Below are 19,590 nucleotides of genomic sequence, written 5' to 3'. Positions count from 1 at the left end.
AGACATTTTTTTTTACATATAGAAATGTTTAAACTAGCGTAAAACAGGCTTAATGTAACTGTATACTGTAGATAGAAAAAGTGGAAAAAGAAAAACTGCATTGAAGTATTTTATGTATGTGGGTCGGTCTTTTAAAATCACATTTTCGTTTGTCCATCAACAAAAGTGTCAGTATTGATTTTATCTTCCAGTCTCTTTACACTGGAAGTGCTGCATATACAGCTAGGTTCATGAGGATTTGGACAATAGTAGCCCTTTTTATAAACAGTCCCTCATTTTTAGAGGCTCAGATGTAACTTGACAACTGACTGAGAAGCAGTTTCGTGGCATTTCTTTACCTTGAGAAACTCGCCATTGCGTTCATTGTTGTATAACTGTGCCTGATTGTTGATTTGGCCACTCATAAAGTTGTTGCTGCTTCTCTGATAGATTTATTTGGGCTTTTTTTTCCAACCCAACAATGACTTCCTTCATATTAACCAGCATCTCTTTGACAGTTCCAGTGAAAACTGCTTAAAAGTCTGTCATTAATCTTCAGCCCCTGAAAATGTTGAACTTTGTTTGGCTTGAATTTTCTAAGTGTAATGTTATTTATGGTTGTTAAACCCCTGAATTAAAGCTGAAAGTCTGCAATTCAATCACATCTTGGTTGTTTGATGTAGGAACCACTGTGGTGGTGTGCAGAGACACTATAGAAAATCTTCTTACTATCTAAATATTAAAGATGTACCTAACTTTATATTTTCAAAATCATCAAATATAAAGTATTATACATAAAATATCAATTCTGAAACAGTAGTCAAGATAGTTTTAAAGAGGCAAAACACCTTTCCCAGTCCAAGAGTCTGTATCCCTTTAACATGCACAGATTAAATCAGGCGTGTTGGGTTTATTTTGCTTAAGTCATTAGTTAAACTTGCACTGCAGCTCATGAATTAATGGAGCTGTAATTGTTTATCACAAAACTCAAAAGACATATATTTTTTTAAATTTGGAGAGTTTATTTTCTAATTAGAGGGTGGTGCAGCTTTGATAAGATGCTGGAAATATCTAGTTTATTATGTGTAATAAACAAAAACACAGCAAAAATGACTACAGTTCATGCATATGACTGTGAATGAGAATAATGGGCAGTGAGGGTAAAGGAAGTCATGATTAACATTAACAGAACTGGATGTGAAGGTGCCGTATATTATATCGCTAAGCTGTGCCTTAGTTTCCTCTTTATTTTACTGCTGTTGAGTAAAATCAAAAATGAGTCTATGTGTACAAAAAAACAACACAAACATTCAAATAACTGTAACTGCTCCCTTATCCATCATTCAAAAACAGTAACCTGCACAAGCATGTCATATGTAACTCTTCTCCAGATCCTTTGCTGATATAGTTCTAAGAGAGCGAGAGGAGAGGAAGAGGGCAGGCAGGGGCATGGCAGACGGAGGAGGGGACAGACTGGGTGGGACAGAAATTATGGATGGAGTGTCCGAGAGGGAGCCGTAACCGGCTTTCTGCAGGTCCATTACACCGGAGCTGACGGAGGCGTGAAAGAACACAGGGGGAGGGTCCAGGGAGTCTGTGTCTGCAGACAGAAAATAAGATGCACTTTTAAAAGTTTTCTTTAAATAGAAAAGCTTTTTTAGATTTTAGCCTTAAGATAATGTAAGGACAAGACTCCAAAACAACAGAAAATCAAACATAATCAGTCTTGTTTATGGCGTATAAATTACAGATTTGCATTTCCACACACTAAAGCATCACTTTGCCTCTAAACAGCAGCAAACAGGAAATGCTTTGCTATCAACAAATCAGACAGAAAAGATGAGAGAGTAATTTTCCCGCTGATGATAATTTATAAGTGTCTTATAAGTGTTGCTGTTGACAGTCTCTCAGGAATAGTTTCACATGCTGCCACACAGGTTCTGATCATTTCTGTTTCCCACTCAAATTGAACATGGTTCTACCTCAGAAACAATCAAAGCTACCTGGGTCGTTGTTGAGCTGGGTGTGCATGTACTGCTGTTTGGTGTAGAACTTGTTGTAGATGCAGTACACTGCAGCCATCAGAGCAAATGTTCCCATGGCTGCTGCGATGAACAGACCCACTTTGGCGTTATCTTTGTCTACAAGGGCATCTGCAGAGGCACAAACACAAGACGGTGTTCATCAGAGCTTTCACGTAAAAATCCTTTTAAAATTGAGCTAGACAGGAATTCAGCATTTAGCACTGCAAATTCAAGCAACTGCAATATAAAAATCCTAAAAAGTTACCAGAAGTCTAATTTTTCAAACAATACATGTGCCATTTGATTATAAACACTTTACATTTAGCTGTCCAAACTGAGCCACTCAAATATTTTCAGTGGGTATAACTTAACTTTCTTCCATCTCTCCAATTACTTGAAGTTAATGTAAACTCTTCTGTGTTGTCCAAACTAGTCAGCCTGTACTTTTTAAATTGAACTATAAGCAGCATCACATTGTAATAGAAAACATATTATTTTTATATAACAAAACATCAGTGGAGTGAACTTGAAATGCACTTGACAGCACTTCAGTTAATCATAGCATGGATCAATCTGCAGTCTGTAAGCTCTTACTGAAAACATTGAACTTTCCATATACTCACACAGAACACTGCAGTGTTAATGCATTAAAGTGCAGACTGAAGCTGACAAACAAGCGTCGGCTGGTCATTGCTGTTGCTCCCCTTTTCTTCCTGTCTGTCTTGAAAAGATGTAGTGATCCCTACAACGGTGTAACCCTGCACACGTTGTGCTCTGCCCAGCCTGACATGGCTCATATTGATGCTTTCCTATTAACCCTAACCAAAGGTGATATCATGATGATATTAGGGCCATACACTCCTGTTGAAAAGTATATATCTAACTTTGAGTAATACTTATTTAATCTAAAAAAAATTGTTCAAGTTTTTTTTTTTTAAAGGAAGAATTTACATGGATTTACATGGTACAATTTTTAACTAATTATCTTGTCTCACTGCTGGATGGCAGTGAACATGAAGCTCTCTTCACCAGTGTTTACACACTTACATGTCCGCATTGCGTTTAAATTATTGGTTTCCTCCTTTTGGAGTAGGTCCCTTATGTGTGGGGGTGGAGGTGGAGGAGGAGGAGCTGCTCCTGGGGCCTTATGGGCGCTGATTTTCTGCTCAGACTCCAGCGTGCTCTGGGAGCTGCTCAGTGGAAATATCAACAGGAGATACAGAGCCGCCAGGCACGCCATGTTGGTCATCTATGAGTACACCTACAAATAAAAACAATGCTTATAATAAAAATAATAATAAAACACAAAACCTTTGCTTCATTAGTCTGCATCTTACTCATGTTAAAAGTGAAACATATACATTACTGTGCAAAAGTGTTGAATCATCTCTTGTTTTTGTTTATGTTTTGGTTTCTTGAGCAATAGTTCTTCAGGCTTTCTGAAGGTCTTTCAAAGTTTTTCTTTGGTTTTTCACTCACTTTCAGTCCAGTTGTGTACCTGACCTGTTTTTGTTCATTTGGTAAGCCTTTTAACAGTGACCTATGACTCATTCAACCATAAAAAGGCACATGACTCAATGGATGAACCAGTGTCTTGTCTACAAATAACACACAACTTACACTGAATCTTTTAACACTTTATTACTAGTAGTTTTTAATTTGTTCCCATTTCTTTAGTTGGATCTTTTTTTTTTAATGCCAAGGCTAAAAGAGTTTGACAGGCATAAAATTGTATTTTTGCACCAAACGGGGGATTCTCAGTGTTATTGGTTAAAAACCTGGCAGATAATCTGCAGTATGTGCTTAAGAATTGTGAGGAGACTTTTGAGGACAAATTGAAGAACAGACAAAGTGCCAAACCTAAAAGAATGCCCATAGCAGATGATTAGCAGTCAAGATAAATTCTGAGGGACGCCAAACCACACAAGAACTGGTCTGAAAATCAGGAAACAGGTTTTATGGAGCATTCATTTTTTTAGCATGGCAGTGATCCCAGAAATACTGCCAAAGCATAACTGGATAGAAAAACACACATTGAAACACTATCAGTCATGGATTGGCCTCCCCAGAGCTCGGACCTCAACATTATTGAAGTAGTGTGGGATCCTTTTGACAGAAATGGAACAAAAGGTAGCCAAAATTCAAAGGAGAGCTTTGAATGTTCTTCAAGAACCCTGGAGAACTATTCTTGAAGACTACTTAAAGAAATTACAGGAAAACTTCAGCCTGTGTTGAAGAATAAAGGTGTCCAAGACAAATATTGGCTTTCACGCACATTTGAATTGTACAAACTGTGCTCTGTATACTTGTTTGCAAGTGTTTCAGTAGATTACTGCAACTATTTCCAATTTTCCTAACAAAATATAAAGAAATTAGGGATAATTCAAGACTTTTGTGCAATACTGTGCATTGTACAACAGTTATGGTGACAAACTCAAATGATCAAAAGAGAACTGCAGATGCTTTCTTCTACAGTAATAATTTTCATGTTGTAAACCAGACCCATTCCTGCTTTAAAAACACATATCTGGAACCATTTAACTGTCTATCAAATATTCACTTACTGTGACAAAATAATAATATTTAAGATAAATTATCTGTGCTTACCTGAGGTCAAACCAAGGCTGCCGTTTTTCTCAGAGTTGGGCGTTGGTCCCTTCCCCCCTGCCTCTCTCAACAACTGAGCTGAGACTGCATCCAAGACAACTGAAGTCCCCAGACACTGAATATTTCCAAGGGGACATACGTGAGCACGCCCAAGCATATACATGTGGCAAGTGCTAGGTTCAGGTAGACACAGATATCTTTTTTCCATTACTATGACTTGTGAAAGTTCAAAATATCAACCTATTTGCTAGTATTATTCTCTAATAGATATTTTTTTTAAGTAACTGCATAAATCGTACAGAACAGCGTTGAAACTACTGCTATGCACAAAGTCTGGAAGAGTCTGGACAAATATGAACATTAAAAAGGTGTCTGTGAAATTCATGTATTCTTTCATCATCTGTAGTGATTCAGACAGATGCTAAATAATGTAGAAAGTAGAAAGCATGCACAATCATAAAGGTGGAGTTATTACGCCTGCTTCCAGCTCCACATTGTCTTTCTAACTCATACATGAGTTGCTTTGCATGATTTACAGTTAATTATAATGTTTATTTTTCTCATACACCTTTACACCTTAGTTTATTTGCTAATTTTTATTCCCTTCAGTCCAACTTTCTCCTGATTGGTTGCCCCTCGTGATCCAAGCAGCAGCTGTGTGAGCCTGGTTTGGTCACAGCTCAGAGCTGTGTCTCTTTTTTTGCTGCTGGTTGGATGAAATGGTTTTTGCAGCACACTCAGGTAGCACAGGTAGTGCAGCGCCACCTATCATGGCACAAGAAGGTTTGCTGTGTCTCTGAGCACACTCTCAAGAGTGTGGAAGAAATAAGGAGATGGGCCAGTACACTAGAGTAGCTGGACAGAGCAGCAGAAGGGCATCAACCGGGCAGTAGAACCGATATGTACTCGTTTGTGTGATGAAGAAAAGGAGGAGCACTTCTAGAACGCCACAAAATGACCTCCAGCAGGCTACTCAAGTTTCAGACCATATTGTGGGAAACAGACTCTATGACTGTGTCACGAGGTCTTAACGTCCGTTAGTGGGACACGCGATCACAGCCCAGCACCACCATGTAGCTTCACTGGCTTTCACCAGAGAACACCAGAGCTTTCAGTCCAGCCAAGGAATGCTGTTCTCTTCACAGATGAGAGCAAATTCATGATTAATAATATGGCAGAGCACTCCCTGAAACATCATCCAGCATGACCGGTTTGGCAATGGGTCAATCATTGTCTAGAGAGGTATGCACACTGGCACTGCTCCTCCTGCAAGACCAGATACTGCTGCTCCTGTTGCTGATTTGAGTCCTCAGCAGAAATCAGCCAGGAAGATCGTCTGTGTCCAGCACCTGCTAAAACATTTTAAAGACTGCTTTGTTGCAGTCGCTCAAGTGCATCAGGTGAAATGGAGTCACTATGGTTTATGCTTCCTAACTGCACAGACTGATATCTCCGAAGTTTAACTGACTGTGTGATATACTGCAATGATTAACAAAGTTATTATAAAAAACTAAAGCTAAACTAAAAACTAAACTATGGAAGCCCGTTTCCGCCACTAAAAAAAAAAAAAAAGGATCCATAACTCAAAATTTCGAGTTATTTTCTCGAAATTTCGAGTTATTTTCTCGAAATTTCGACATATTAACTCAAAATTTTGAGAAAAGCAACTCGAAATTTCGAGTTAGCGCTGCCAATCAGTAATCTACGTGAATGACGTCATTTTCCATGTTACCCGGAAGCTGAAGCCCTCAGCTACAAATGCTACAGCTAAGCTACCGGTATTACATCCAGTCGTGAATGCACAGATTGCTGAGTGTTTTCAGCCTGGCTTCACAAATGATGAAATCCCTGTGTTATTAGCTGAATCACATGGTGTTACTATCAGCAAACATACTTTAATTTGTTGGGATCCGTTTTTGAGTGCGCGGTCCTGCGCCATATGCTTCCGGGTAACAAGAAAGCGACCTCATTCACGTATATTTTTGATTGGCAGAGCTAACTCGAAATTTTGAGAAAAGTAACTCGAAATTTCGAGTTATATTTCTCGAAATTTCGAGATAATAACTCGAAATTTCGAGAAAATAACTCGAAATTTCGAGTTATGGATACTAGCTTTTTTTTTTTTTTTTAGTGGCGGAAACGGGCTTCCATAGGCTTCCATACTAAACACTTTAGTCAACTAAAATAAAAATGAAAACTAGGCTTTTGGAAAAAATATAGCTAAACGAAATTATTTTGTGAACTTAAAATAATAATATTTATATTAACAAGAAAATGTACTCTGGAAACAGAATCTGAACTGAGCTACAATAGAAAAAGTTGAAATGAAATAAAACTACTGGTAGCCTCAGGTGCTACACCTCAGCCTCCTGACAGGGGGCGCAAGTCTTCATGAAGTACAAGTTGTAGAGCACATGCCTGCCAGGTCGCCTCTGAATTACCTGTGTCACCACAGGCAAACATAATTCACTAAGTCTTAATGTATGAATGCTCTTAATCTTAATCACAGTCTGTTCTTACATGTATTGTCAGGACAGCACACATCACCACACAGTGTCTGAACTTCATTGCCTGTTTTTGTCAAAGATCTGTTTAAACTCATTAACTTGTGTTCCCAAGATTTTTCAGAAAACTTGACCTTTAACCTTTACCTTACCTTACCTTTAGTAAATGCACTTATGGCAGAGCAGAGGTGTCAAACATAAGACAAACACTCAGACCCACTGGACTGATTTTAAAAAGGTCAATTTTTGTGTGTTGCCTACCGATTAAGACCTCCCCCCCTTGTCATTCATACGACACCAAGACGAATAAGATGTAGATGAACAATAAAATGATAGAAAGTTCCCATTTTTTCACTATCTATAATAAAAATTTCTGACAATTTGGCAATGAATAGATAGAAATTTTCCTGTCATTTTATGTTTATTTCTTACAATGAATGTTTAAAGATGCATGCTGACAGACTTCTTTCACTTACTAAAGCAGCATGTATTTATCATGTGGGAAAATTGCACTTTTTTTTCAGGATTTAAATGTATTAAATGTGTAGTTACACTCTGAATATTAGGAGCGAGCAGAGACGTACAGCCCTTTCAGCTTAATATTCTGACAGTTAATCATCTAAGCCAGGGGTGGGGAACTCCAGGCCTCATGGGTCGGTGTCGAGCAGGTTTTAGATGTGTCCTTGATCCAACGCAGCTGAATTACCTCTTCAACAAGTCTTGAAGTTCTCCAGAGGCCTGGTAATGAACTAATCATTTGATTCAGGTGTGTTGACCCGGGGTAAGGACCCAGGCCCTTGAGGCCTGGAATTCTCCACCCCTGATCTAAGCAGTTTGAACCTTAACGTGCCTGCAGCCCTGCAAGAACTCTCAGACTATTTAAGGACTGAGAGATAAGAAAGAGAAACAAAACAAAGAAAAGCACTGACTGTTCTCTTTATCTGACAATTAAAACACGGATTTGAAAGCAAAAGCTACAATAGATCCACCCCCTCATGTTTCATTTCACCTGCACTCCTGTAAATGAGCTGCTGGGGATTTATAGAAAATGAAAAGTATTATGTTCTTTCTTTCTGTTACAGCTGGAAAGAGTCAGAAAGAGCTTCTACTCTTTCCAGCTATAACAGAAAGAAAGGCTGTAAGAAAAACAAATGTTCATATTGTCGTTGTATCATTTTTGTTGTAGCTGCACAGACATTTACCTCTCGGCGGGTCTCGATATGCTTCAACTTTCCCAGAAAAATAATTGTGCTGATGGGCAACAACACCCAGCAGGTAGTGGAAAGAGCATGTTTTAGTGCAGAACAGGGACAGCAGAAATCTACACTTTTTCTATTATCTATCAAAACTTTATGAACTTTAAAACACGAATGAGATGCTAAAGTTTATTAAGAAAAGAACAGCAACAAATAATACAACAATAGTATCTTACATACATTTTGAGCACTACTGCAATGTCAAAAGAAATGTTTTTAAAATTACAAGAATGCTAGGATGCTTTTAACGGTTTGTTCATTCTGCCCTATTAGAGCTAAAGGCCCCCGGGATTAAACAGCATAATGATCCATCAAGTCAATTCATTCAACTATATCCTGCTAAAACGGAAAAACTACACCAGAAAACACACTGCAGCTGTGAGACGATATCACAGAGCAATGAAGTCTAAAAAATATATTAATCTTTACAAAAAACATACACAAAAGGTCCTTTAGGCAATTTTCCATTTACAACTACAAAAAAACTACTCAAATGTTTAGCAATAAAAACTATTTTACATGTACCATTTACATACATACACATCATATAAATATCTTTTTATCTTTTTGTTGCATTAGCATGATGTCACTTGACAACAGCTTCAGTCAGTCTTTGTACTCTAAATACACAGATGTGCAGATTTTGTTTTGCACTGACTTTGTTACCGAAGAGTTTAAAAAACAGAGGACATAAAAACCTCACCACACACTTATCAACTGTGTCCTTGAACAAATAATGCTAGCCTGCATGTTTATTATAACCTGGGCAGCTACACCTGCTTACGTAGTGTAAAATGTCTTATCGAGTTCAAACACAGAGTCTGGTCTCGGTTGTTTTTTTGACTGTAAACATGCTGTGCTGAACAGCAGCATACGTAGCTAAAGCGACTCATTTCTGGAGTAAACGTGATAGTAAACCTGCACAGTGTTGTACTGTAGGTATTAATCCAAGTTGCTCAGGAAAAATATAAACATACAGTGAAAATACTTAGCAGTCGCTACAAGTCTGACTTCAACAGAGACAGCAGTGACAGGTTAATGACGCGGTAGCTCAGCCGGCTCATGATCAATCACAATTCTCAGGTTATCGTAATGAATGACCAACAGAAAGAAGAGAAACTACGAGAGTGAAAGGACGATGTAAATGAATGTTAACTATGTAACAACGTTAACAAAACAACTATAACATGATGTTTATCATCCTCTGCCGTTTCTGGATCTGCGTTTCAGGGGCTGCACTCATAGCAGAGATGGTCAGACCTCTGTCCGTCTCCCCAGACACTTCCTCTGTCTAATAGATCTGACCCAAGGCCTCCTTTGTCTCACTCCCTTTGTTAGCCACGGTAGAGTTGAACACCCATTAGGAATATAGCCCCTCGTATGTTCCCCCACAGCAAAATTGTCCTCAGTGAGGGGGCCAGCAGGAGGTACTGTGGGGTTCCATACATTGTGGACTGGGCAGTGGTCAGGAGCAGAGGCTCTGATGGTCCAAACCCTGGTTTCCAACACTGGCTTTGGGATCATAGAATATTTACGGCTTATATTAAAAGCATATTTTTGCTTCTTTGGACACTAACTTTGGTAAAAAATAACTTAATGGAAATTTTACCCAATAGTTTTCACAAATCAATAAATTATCTGTTCCATACTACAAACTTTTTAAAAGCTGCTGGAGCATCTTTAGCATCTAGATCTAGTTTGACTTTAAAAGTTTAAAAAGAAAGGAAAATATTAAAATGGCCGTTTGGAATATTTCTGACTAATTTGGCAGCATCTGTAATTAGTGGCAGTAACAGAAAACGTAGTTTAATACTACAGGTCAGACTCCTGGGAACTCATGTCCTTTTAGTGAAGACCTTGGATTACAATCAAGCTTCTTCCATCATTCTGTGAGCAACAGCAGAGAAGCTGTGCAGCTCACTGTGGCTCATCTTTCTTGCTTAACTTCCTCTTTTAATGTAGTTCACCGCCTTCACAGAGGCCATGACGGATATGCAGTTTAACAGCTGGCATTATGTAGATGTGTTTCTGATTTTGAACAAGTGAGGTAACTGCAAGGCTCAGTAACAAAATGACTGTCCCTTTATAATACATCAGCTTATATATCACTGATAAGTTCCTTCTCCTTAAATACAGCCCATTTGTTGAGGGTTTAGGAAACCGGAGCAGCGTCCCCATTCCTATGTTCCAGTGCTGAAAGGTCAGTCATAGCAGTTTCCTCAGTGTTAACCATCCTGTAGTGACCATTCTCTGCATCCCTACTTTGTGTGTTTCTCTTCTGTAGAAACGCGTGGATGAAGCCCACTGGCACGGGCAGTGTGGCAAATATTATTAATAAAGCCAAAACAGCCAGAGCCCAGTCAGGATATTCCAAATGCTCCTCAGAAGCCTGAAAAATAAAATCAAATGAATCATTCAGGAAGTTAAACAGTTAAGAGCTTTAGTGTATTGTGAAAGATAGTAATAAACTGAGCTTCAGGATATTAAAAATAAACTCCAAAAATCTCTTCTCAAACTGATGTTTTCTTTCCTGCAATCACAAAGTGCATATCTTTCTAAACTAATCTGCAGTAGACTGGAGCCACCCCTCATTTCTTCATGTTTTGCTTCCAACGAGCCACACGTTCTTATACTTTTTTAAAGTGGTCTTGAGCAATAGTTCTCTAGGCTTTCTAAAAGTCCTTTTTTGGCCGTTTAACACTGACCATGAACTGTTCAAGCATAAAAAAGTCACTCCACTGTGTTGTGTCGACACATAAGAGACAATTTAGCAAAGAACAAATTTAAATTCTAGGCACTTTGTTACTAGCAACCAGTGGCAAACACACCATTTTTTGCATTTCTTTATCTAATCCTTTGAAAAATGCCAAACATAACAGTTCGACAGGCTTAAAAAAGACAACAATATGATTCCCAAAGAGCTAAAAACTCTCAGCTCGGTGTGCTCTTTAAAAAATGAAGAAATCGGACAAGTGGCGGACAAAAGAAGAAACGACAGGCCTAAAAAAACTATCAACAGCAGATGAGCAATATCTGAAAGTAATGTCCTGAACAAATGGGGGGGGAAATATCTGATACAGGAACTGAGCCTGGCCTTTCAGCTAATCCATCTAGTGTTTTCCAAAGTTTCATCAGAAATTGTCTCAGTGAAAATGTGTCTTAAGGAGGAGAAACGGGGAGAAAAGGCTGAGCCAAGTCCAGTTCTTGTCTAATGCTAAAAAAATCTATTTCAACAAGTCTTATGAAGGGTTTACATTTTCAGCATGACAGGGATTCCAAACAAAAACACACAGTGCAGCACTGTCAGTCATGGATTCCCCAAAGAACAGACCTCCACATTCTTATAGCAGAGTGCGGGATCATCTTGACAGAGAACAGAACAAAAGGAAGGCAACATCAAAAGAAGAGCTTGGAGTAGTCTTCAAGAAGTCTGAAGAACTATTCCTGAAGACTACTTAAAGACATTACAGAAAAAGCTTTCCTAACTTAGCTGTGATGAAGGTGGACATATTAAATATCTGCTTTCAAGCCTGTTAGAATTGTAAACATTGTCTTTGCCTTATATACTGCGTTTGCATGTATGTTTGCAGATGCTTCAATAACTCCTTGCACTTCTTTCTCATAAGGAAATGAAGTGTAGTTCAAGACTTTTATAAAGTTAATAAATAACTTGATACCTTTTCCTGGTTCCATGACATATACGTGGGGCGAGACAGGAACATGCGGATAGTGGTGGCTCCGAGCAGCCCAAGCATAGCAAGCAGGCAAATGTATTTCCACAGGTATTTGTAAACAACACTGGGACGCCAGCCCAGCATTCCTTCAATGTCATTAAGGAATCTTTAGTGAGAAGGAAAAAAAAGTACACAAGACTTTAGTGAGATTTATGGTTAAAAACACACCTCACTTAGCCACAATCAGAAACCTCACCTATCAGCTCCATACAACCAAGACACACTGAAAGTCTCAAAAACCACCACGATGATGAGTGGCAGCGTCGCAGAGTAATCATCGAACATCATCATAAAGTAGTTCCCACAGCGCTGAGTGAAGAGCAGGCCAAGCAGGAAGCCAATGATGCAGCTGGCAACTGCAACAAGACACACATGTTGTTATTAAGAAAAAAACATCTTCTTTAATGTCAGCATAGAGCCTTTATAACAGAACTCAGTGGATGACGTCAAAATGTTATTAAAAGACATCAGTTTCAGATTCAAAGTCTGAAGCTATGCACACACTGGAAACGCCTCACTTGTCACTTTGAAGTGAAGGCTGGTCACTTGCTGGCATTTCAGGCTCTGGTTGCCTGGGTAACCATCTAATGTATTTAATACCAAGTTATATGGCAGTCGTTCTTCCTTCTCATTGGATAGTCTCTTCAGTCTCAATTGCGTACAGTGGCTACGGAGCTTTATAGTATTGACAGATGTGCAGTTTAACAGCTGTCAACAACCAATCTTTTCGATTGCCTTGAGTCGTGCATGAATTTTCAAACAATAGAAGAGGTAAAACTGGTTCTTACTTGTAAGCTTGGTTTTGTTCCTCGCCAGACATTTGAAGCGTTCACTCAGGGGGGCGAGGATGCCCTCCATAGTGCCAAACATAGTGCTGAGTCCAAGATTGAGTAGCATGAGAAAGAAGAGGGCGGACCAGAAAGGGCTGCCAGGTAGGAGGGTCATGGCCTCTGTGAAGGCGATGAAAGCTAGACCTGTTCCCTCCACACCCTGAACATAAACACAGCTTTAGTCATCATGATTTGCAAGCCAATTATAACATCATCTACGTAAGCAAACTGAAACTAGTCTAAGAAGCGTAATGTTTACCTTCTGCATTTCTTTTTCCAGGTCACAGTCTGTTAAATTGCCAGGCACCATAGATCCATACTGTTCGAACCAGTTACTGTAGTCCTTCAGAGCCACAGATTTGGGATCAGAGTAGTTAAACGGTGGCATCACGTTATTGGGCACAAGACCGTCGTGAAAGTGTTTTGACAGGTCATTCAAGTTGCTATAAAAAAGACAACAGGATACAGAAAAATATTACATTTCTGATTTTGAAAATCCAAACACAATTTCCCTCAGCTACATCAACAGTGTTCATGACACGGTACATGCAAAACACACATTTTAGTCTTATAATTAAACATACCTGGCTACACACTCCATGACCTTGTTTTTAGCTCGGAAACCAAGGACAGCAAAGACCACCAGAGTAGCCAGCACAGATGTGAGGAAGTTTATGAAGGAGACGGTGAAGGCATCACGGTGGCAGTTGTTGTTCCTGGGGTTGTAGGAAGAGTAGGCGATAATGGACCCAAAGCCAAGGCCCAGCGCAAAGAAAACCTGCGTAGCTGCCTGCCGCCACACCTGCACATCTGCCCAGATTTCCAACTGCATTGCAGAAACAAAAGCTGTGTCAAAGAACTATTTATATCTCTTTCTCTTCTCTACACTGAACCAGACGTTTTATCTGCCGATACCTTGGGGTAGAACATGAAGCCGATTCCTTCAAAGGCTCCATCCAGCAGGAGCCCTCGGATGAGAAAGCAGAACAGCACCACGTATGGGAAGATGGAAGAGAAATACATCACCTAGGGAAGCAGAAAGAATGATTACCTGTGTGCAAAACACATCATAATAAACACATAATGTTAAATATAGAGGTCAGCATGGTTTTAAATATTAAAAGCTATTTACAGACGTGTAAACTTTGTTTACTGCATCATTACAACTGCATATGAAATTAAAACAGACTTATTATGCTTACAGTTCAAAATAACCCCTATTCATCATGCACTGGGGCTCAGCCCCTTAGTTCATCCTGTGACTGAAACAAGCCATTTTAGCTACTGCCCCTTTAAGTGACCTGTCTCCTGATTGGCTGCCCCTGGCAAACAGAAGGTTTTAACTGCTGGCTTTATTTGATGTCATACATGCCAGGAGAAGGAAAAAAACTGTCTGAGACTGAGTGTTTAGAGCAGTGTGGAGCTTGAGCTTTATTTATCCCATTTATATAGCAATTTCTTTTGTTATAGCCGTTGAATGATTAAAATAAATAAATACAATATTTTAAAATGAACAAAAAAGCAAAACAGAATTTTAAATACCAATGCAGTAAAGAAAGAGGATAATGGTGTGAGAATGTGCCAACAAATTTGTCCTATTAAGACCACAAGTTTTAACTGGGCCTCCCTCGCTGCCTGCCTGTGCTTATCACACCAAAAACATATGGCTCTTGTGATAGAAACAGCAGGAATCATCTGATATGAGCTCAGTGAGTGAGCGAGTGACGTTAGCATCAAAACACAGTATACAGCAAAATATATCATCCCCATCATGTGTTTACTGTAGGCAAGACAAAATTCCTGGACTTGAACCACATAATCCTTTTTTTTTTTAATGTTTGTCCCCCATTGTGGTGTACAGCACCAAAGAGAAAAGACTGTTTAATGCATTAAGGGAAACAAACACCACGGTATGAACCATGAATTAAAATTTACAAAAATATTAAATATGTGATATAGTTTTTGCCATTTGAAGTCAGCCGACTTGTAAGCCACGCATTCCACAGATTCAGGCACTCAGAGTAACCCTGAAATCCAACACATGACAGGGATTTAACCCAAGTGAGAGACGTAAACAGCACGCAGCGCTGCATGTCACTGTTACCCAGCAAGACAAATGAAGGACTTGTCTTTTGTTATTTTTGTTATATTTGTTATTTTCTAATCAGCTGATTCCTGAGTAAACACTAGAATAAATATTTCATTTCCAAAACAGTTATTTTCTTTAAAGCTACCAAACAAACCTGTTCCAGCATTATTTCTAATGGAGTCACCAGTTTTTCCTTTAAATGTGATTCACACAACACCAGTGTGTATATTACATTGTGGATAAACACACTCATCAGTCATTTAACACTGAGACGTTTGAAGAAGAGACTTATATATATAATAAAGATATAATAAAGGTGCTTCGCTATAACAAATGGACACAATAAGAACGGACAGGTACCTTTACAGACGTCTTGATACCCTTGAACATCCCCAGACACACGATGGTCCAGGCTGCCAGCAGACAGCAGACGATGTAAGTGTTGAAAGAGCCCGTCTCATCGATTGAATCTGTGATATCCAGAGCTTTGCGGTACCAGAAATACGATGTGGGAGAACTCTTGATACATTCCTTTACTGGTGAGAAAAGGAAAAGTACACATCAAATTACAACGCTTACATTAGACACCACTCATGCTCACAACTTTGTGAGTTTTGAACCTTAATGCACCGCGTTTACCTGTTACATTCCCCTGTTCTGGGCACTTCTCCCAAGGTAATGGGTGCTGGAATGAGTTCCCGAGATAGAAAAGACTCCATGCAAGGATCACATTGTAGTAGAGAGCCACAAAGAAACAAACCTGAGAACAGTTGAAAACAAGATAATACGTTAAAACCAGAGAAGAAGAAAGTATGCGCATTGCTGTAGGCCGGTACAGAATGAAAGAGAAAGTCCTGTTCTCATAAACTACAACTGTCCTGACATTCAAGATGGAGAAGAGAATGTGGCCCTGACAGACTAATACAATTATTTGATAACAAATAACAAATTTGGTATACCACTCTATCCACACAACTTTTAATACATAAACAGTACTATTTCCTTCATAAAAACTTCCTGCACAAAAAGACATCTGTATATCGCACAGCCCCAAACTGATAGTGTTAGGAAGAGGAAGCGAGGAGGGTTAATTATTCAACAGTTGTTATCTTACCACACAGCTGGAGTAACCAATGCCAGAGAGCCTGGGTGAGATATATTTCCATACTCCGATGCTGCCCTGTCGGATGGCTTGACCGGCTGCCAACTCCAGGAAGAACAAGGGGATGCCCACAATCAGCATAAGCAGGATGTACAGCAGGAGAAAGGCTCCTGGGAAGAGAATGACTCTCAGTTAGCAAAAGAGCAACACCACGTGTGCAAAGGAGAAGCAGATGTTTATACTAGCACGACAGCTCTGAGTGCTTCCTCCACCAACACCAGTTTGATCTATTTGGCTTATACAGATTAGACTGCAAACACACAACTCCACTGTTTCATTTCTGGTGTTGGTCTAATCACATGCTTGTCCAGTAATGCAAAGACAGTTACTTTGTTTATTAGTTTCTGAGGGAAAGCAAGAATATCATTACAAAATAATATTTTAAAAGTTCCTACGTGGAGAGGCGTATACCAGGAGCTGAAAACAATATCCTCTGCCACACAGCCACCCACTTCTGATACAGCTTTACTCCCTTATTGTTGGTAACTTAAAGTGAACTTCTCCAAATAGGGGCAAAGTGATGTGAAATGCCACACGTCACATGACCTGTACTTTAGTAGTGTGGTGTGATTTTAACGTGTTTTGTGTTCGTTTAAGACACGGAAACACAATCTAATAAAGACAGTGAAGAACAAAAAGAGTGCATTTAACAGTGAACGTTCTTCACATGTGTTTGCCTGCTTCACTGAGCAGAGTAGAAGCTGCACATCCTCTCCCTAAAATGACTACGTTTGATCTCTTGAACCTTCAAGGAAGTCAGTGCATGGCAGCGATCTACTGTGGTTAAGAGTTGCAGACGATTACCTCCTCCGTTCTGGTGACACAAATACGGAAACCTCCAGACATTGCCGAGTCCAACGCTGAATCCCACTTGAGCCAAAAAGTACTCTATTTTACTGTTCCATCCGGCTCGGGCGTCTGGCTCAGACGTCTCCTGCGGGCTGCTCTCTCCAGTGAGCCCATCAACTTCTGTGGCTTCTGTCCTGTCATCATCAGCTGGCAAGGGCTGCTTCTCCATCTGAAATTGAAGGGAGCAAAATGAAAGATTTTTAACTTTTCAAACAGATTAATAATGCAAATCAACACTTTTTCCCAAGGTTCTGCTCACATACAGACACCACAAAGAAGTCTGTCTGTACAGGTGCTTGGACATCCAGGTCACAGTAGCTTAAGTTGAAGGCGACTAGATATCTTTGTAGATTCATAAAGATGTTTCATCACCATCACCTCACTCAAGATGCTTCCTCAGTTCTACAAACTAATGGAGAGTCCTAGGTAGCATTTGATTGTCACCTTGGCATTTAAGCCTAAAAAGGAATCTAGCCTATGTGGTAGTGTCTGTGTGGATTCTCGGTTTCCACATCAGTAAAAACCCTTAAAAAAAAAACCAACTTCCTTAATTTTACCATTTCCAGGTTTATTTTACATTTTTTACGCAGTTGTTCATTATAATTTTGGGATCTGCACTCAAAGAACACTGGACTGAAACATGCTACAACTTGAGGTGTTACTAATATTTAGGCCATAACAATGGCAGGACTAGGCTTAGTTGCATGGGGCACTGTACTGTCTGTTACCCGCTATGCCGCCAGACGATGAATGAATTTTCCTGGTAACCCAAGTATAAAATCATTCTTGACACAAGCGCCAATTATATACTCCATATCACTTACAGTTATTCTCAATAACACTTAAAGCACCCCAAAAATAGTCCCTTCTAGTAGTGACTTTGCGCGGTAAATGGGCTGATGCAATGGCATCATGGCTAAGAGCATCCTCGACCATTTGACTGGACTCAGCTGTTGGAGAGCTTACAGAAAGCGGACAATTAACATGAAGCCAAACTCACCTGGCAAGCAGCGGGTGCAGTCAACGAAGAGGTAGAAAAAGCGACAAGTAACGAAGAGCAGCGACGATAATCCTTTATCCCTCCTTTTGGTTAGAGGAAACGGCCACGTGTCGCTGCTGAACTATTACTAAAACAACATCGAGCTCAGTTATTGTTCTGTTTCTATATTTCTTCTTTAATGTAACATGCTAGAAATTTCTCAAACCACTATTATTAAGTTCTTAAATACTAAAGTAAGACCTAAAACCGCTGACTATGTTATAAACGCGGCATTTTCGTTGTTAAGCCGTTTACTACGACGTAGCTGCATTCTTCCGCTGTCTCGCGCCACGACGCAGTGAAGCCACTCCCATTTGTGTGTCTCAATTTTACTTTCAAAGTAAAATTGAGACAAAACCATCGCTTGTAATGCAATAAATCATGAAATACACAACAGTACGGTTAATATGAATAAATAAACGAATAAATCAGAAATATTAAACTATGACAAACTTAATAAGAATTTTATAATTAAAGTTTTTTAAAGACGTGTAGAAATTACAAATACATTTGATGATGTTTTCTTTTTTATTATTATGGTACACGCGGTCTATGGAGTGTTAAAAAGTTAAAACTGGGCTTTTAATTTAGTCTAACTTCAATTAACTATAATGCACCACTGTTTACCCACTTCACCCACTGTGGGTAAAGCTTTCACCTAGATTTTAGCGATTTGAGCCTCGATTGCGCACATAACAGGCAGAGCCTTAACTCACCACTGACACGTGTTCATGTATGATGCCAGGTAGATGGTTAAAATCCGAACACGTGGGGAAATACCACTTTATCCAGGTTAAGTTGTTACCTTTATGTTTGCCACCACCAAATCTTTTGTCTCTGCTCAGTTTTCGCACTTTTATCAAAATAAGAAAATAAAAGAAAACAAAGGAGGCGGAGGCTGATGCAATAGTCTCAACATGGCTTTTACAGCCTACTGGGATTAGAACTTCGTGCCCGTGAGTGGTTGTAGCAGCATTGTTATTGTTCAGATTATATAGTTAATAGATTTAAATTCTACTCCGAGCGAGGAGCGACATTTTTCTCACGCGTACAGACGCACACAATGCCACGTATGCCGGCTTGGAAGTTTTAAATAGAGCTGTCTAGTATCACTCATAAACTCATAAACTACAAATCTACGCGTTTAGAAATAGTTAGGCGTATTAATTAATAAATGATAAATACCTTGTGATACAAACAAAGTCCGTGTAATGGAAGAGGTTCTTGAAATAGTTTTTCAATTGTCCATAAACCAAAGTCGAGCTTCAACCTCACCAACTTCAGTGTCTCCGCCCCCACCTCTCTATTGGAGGATAAAGTGGGACTTGTCTTGTCAATTACTGTTATGTATTATGACACCCCACTTGTGAGTTTCCCACCTCATCCCTTTAAATCAAACATGTACACTGTGCAATCATGCATCACCCAACCACCACACACACACACACACACACACACACACACACACACACACACACATGCACTTCTTTCGATTGTGTGAAATAATAATCTTTATG

General features: G+C 39.4%; 1 protein-coding gene across 3 annotated transcripts; it reads right to left on the bottom strand.

The window, feature by feature from the left end:
• Positions 1 to 8,485: 8,485 nt before the first annotated feature.
• slc6a16b (solute carrier family 6 member 16b) lies at positions 8,486 to 19,385 on the bottom strand. Of its 3 annotated transcripts, XM_040023366.1 has the most exons (13): positions 19,259 to 19,365; positions 18,035 to 18,161; positions 16,990 to 17,203; positions 16,138 to 16,295; positions 15,663 to 15,783; positions 15,384 to 15,559; positions 13,850 to 13,960; positions 13,519 to 13,760; positions 13,194 to 13,377; positions 12,893 to 13,094; positions 12,301 to 12,460; positions 12,048 to 12,210; positions 8,486 to 10,759 (listed from the first exon to the last, which is right to left on the bottom strand). In XM_040023366.1, the coding sequence occupies exons 3-13, from the start codon at positions 17,201 to 17,203 to the stop codon at positions 10,523 to 10,525; spliced, it is 1,968 nt and encodes a 655-aa protein (XP_039879300.1). In that variant the 5' UTR covers positions 18,035 to 18,161; positions 19,259 to 19,365; the 3' UTR covers positions 8,486 to 10,522. The 3 variants fall into 3 exon arrangements, with proteins under 3 accessions (XP_039879300.1, XP_039879301.1, XP_039879299.1); XM_040023367.1 differs by lacking the exon at positions 18,035 to 18,161 and having other exon boundaries at positions 19,259 to 19,385; XM_040023365.1 differs by lacking the exon at positions 19,259 to 19,365 and having other exon boundaries at positions 18,035 to 18,469.
• Positions 19,386 to 19,590: the final 205 nt, after the last annotated feature.

This window comes from Simochromis diagramma, unplaced genomic scaffold (assembly GCF_900408965.1).
Source record: "Simochromis diagramma unplaced genomic scaffold, fSimDia1.1 OVJJ01000208.1, whole genome shotgun sequence".
In the NCBI taxonomy this organism is placed as follows: domain Eukaryota; kingdom Metazoa; phylum Chordata; class Actinopteri; order Cichliformes; family Cichlidae; genus Simochromis; species Simochromis diagramma.
This window is presented reverse-complemented; position numbering and strand designations above follow the sequence as displayed.

Coding starts and splice junctions, on each gene's coding strand:
- slc6a16b (XM_040023367.1), bottom strand. CDS start 17,203: ATGGAGAAGCAGCCCTTGCCAGCTGATGATGACAGGACAGAAGCCACA. Junction 13,961..15,383: donor GTATCAAGACGTCTGTAAAG/GTACCTGTCCGT, acceptor CTGCTTCCCTAG/GTGATGTATTTCTCTTCCAT. Junction 13,761..13,849: donor GCTTCATGTTCTACCCCAAG/GTATCGGCAGAT, acceptor TCTGCAATGCAG/TTGGAAATCTGGGCAGATGT.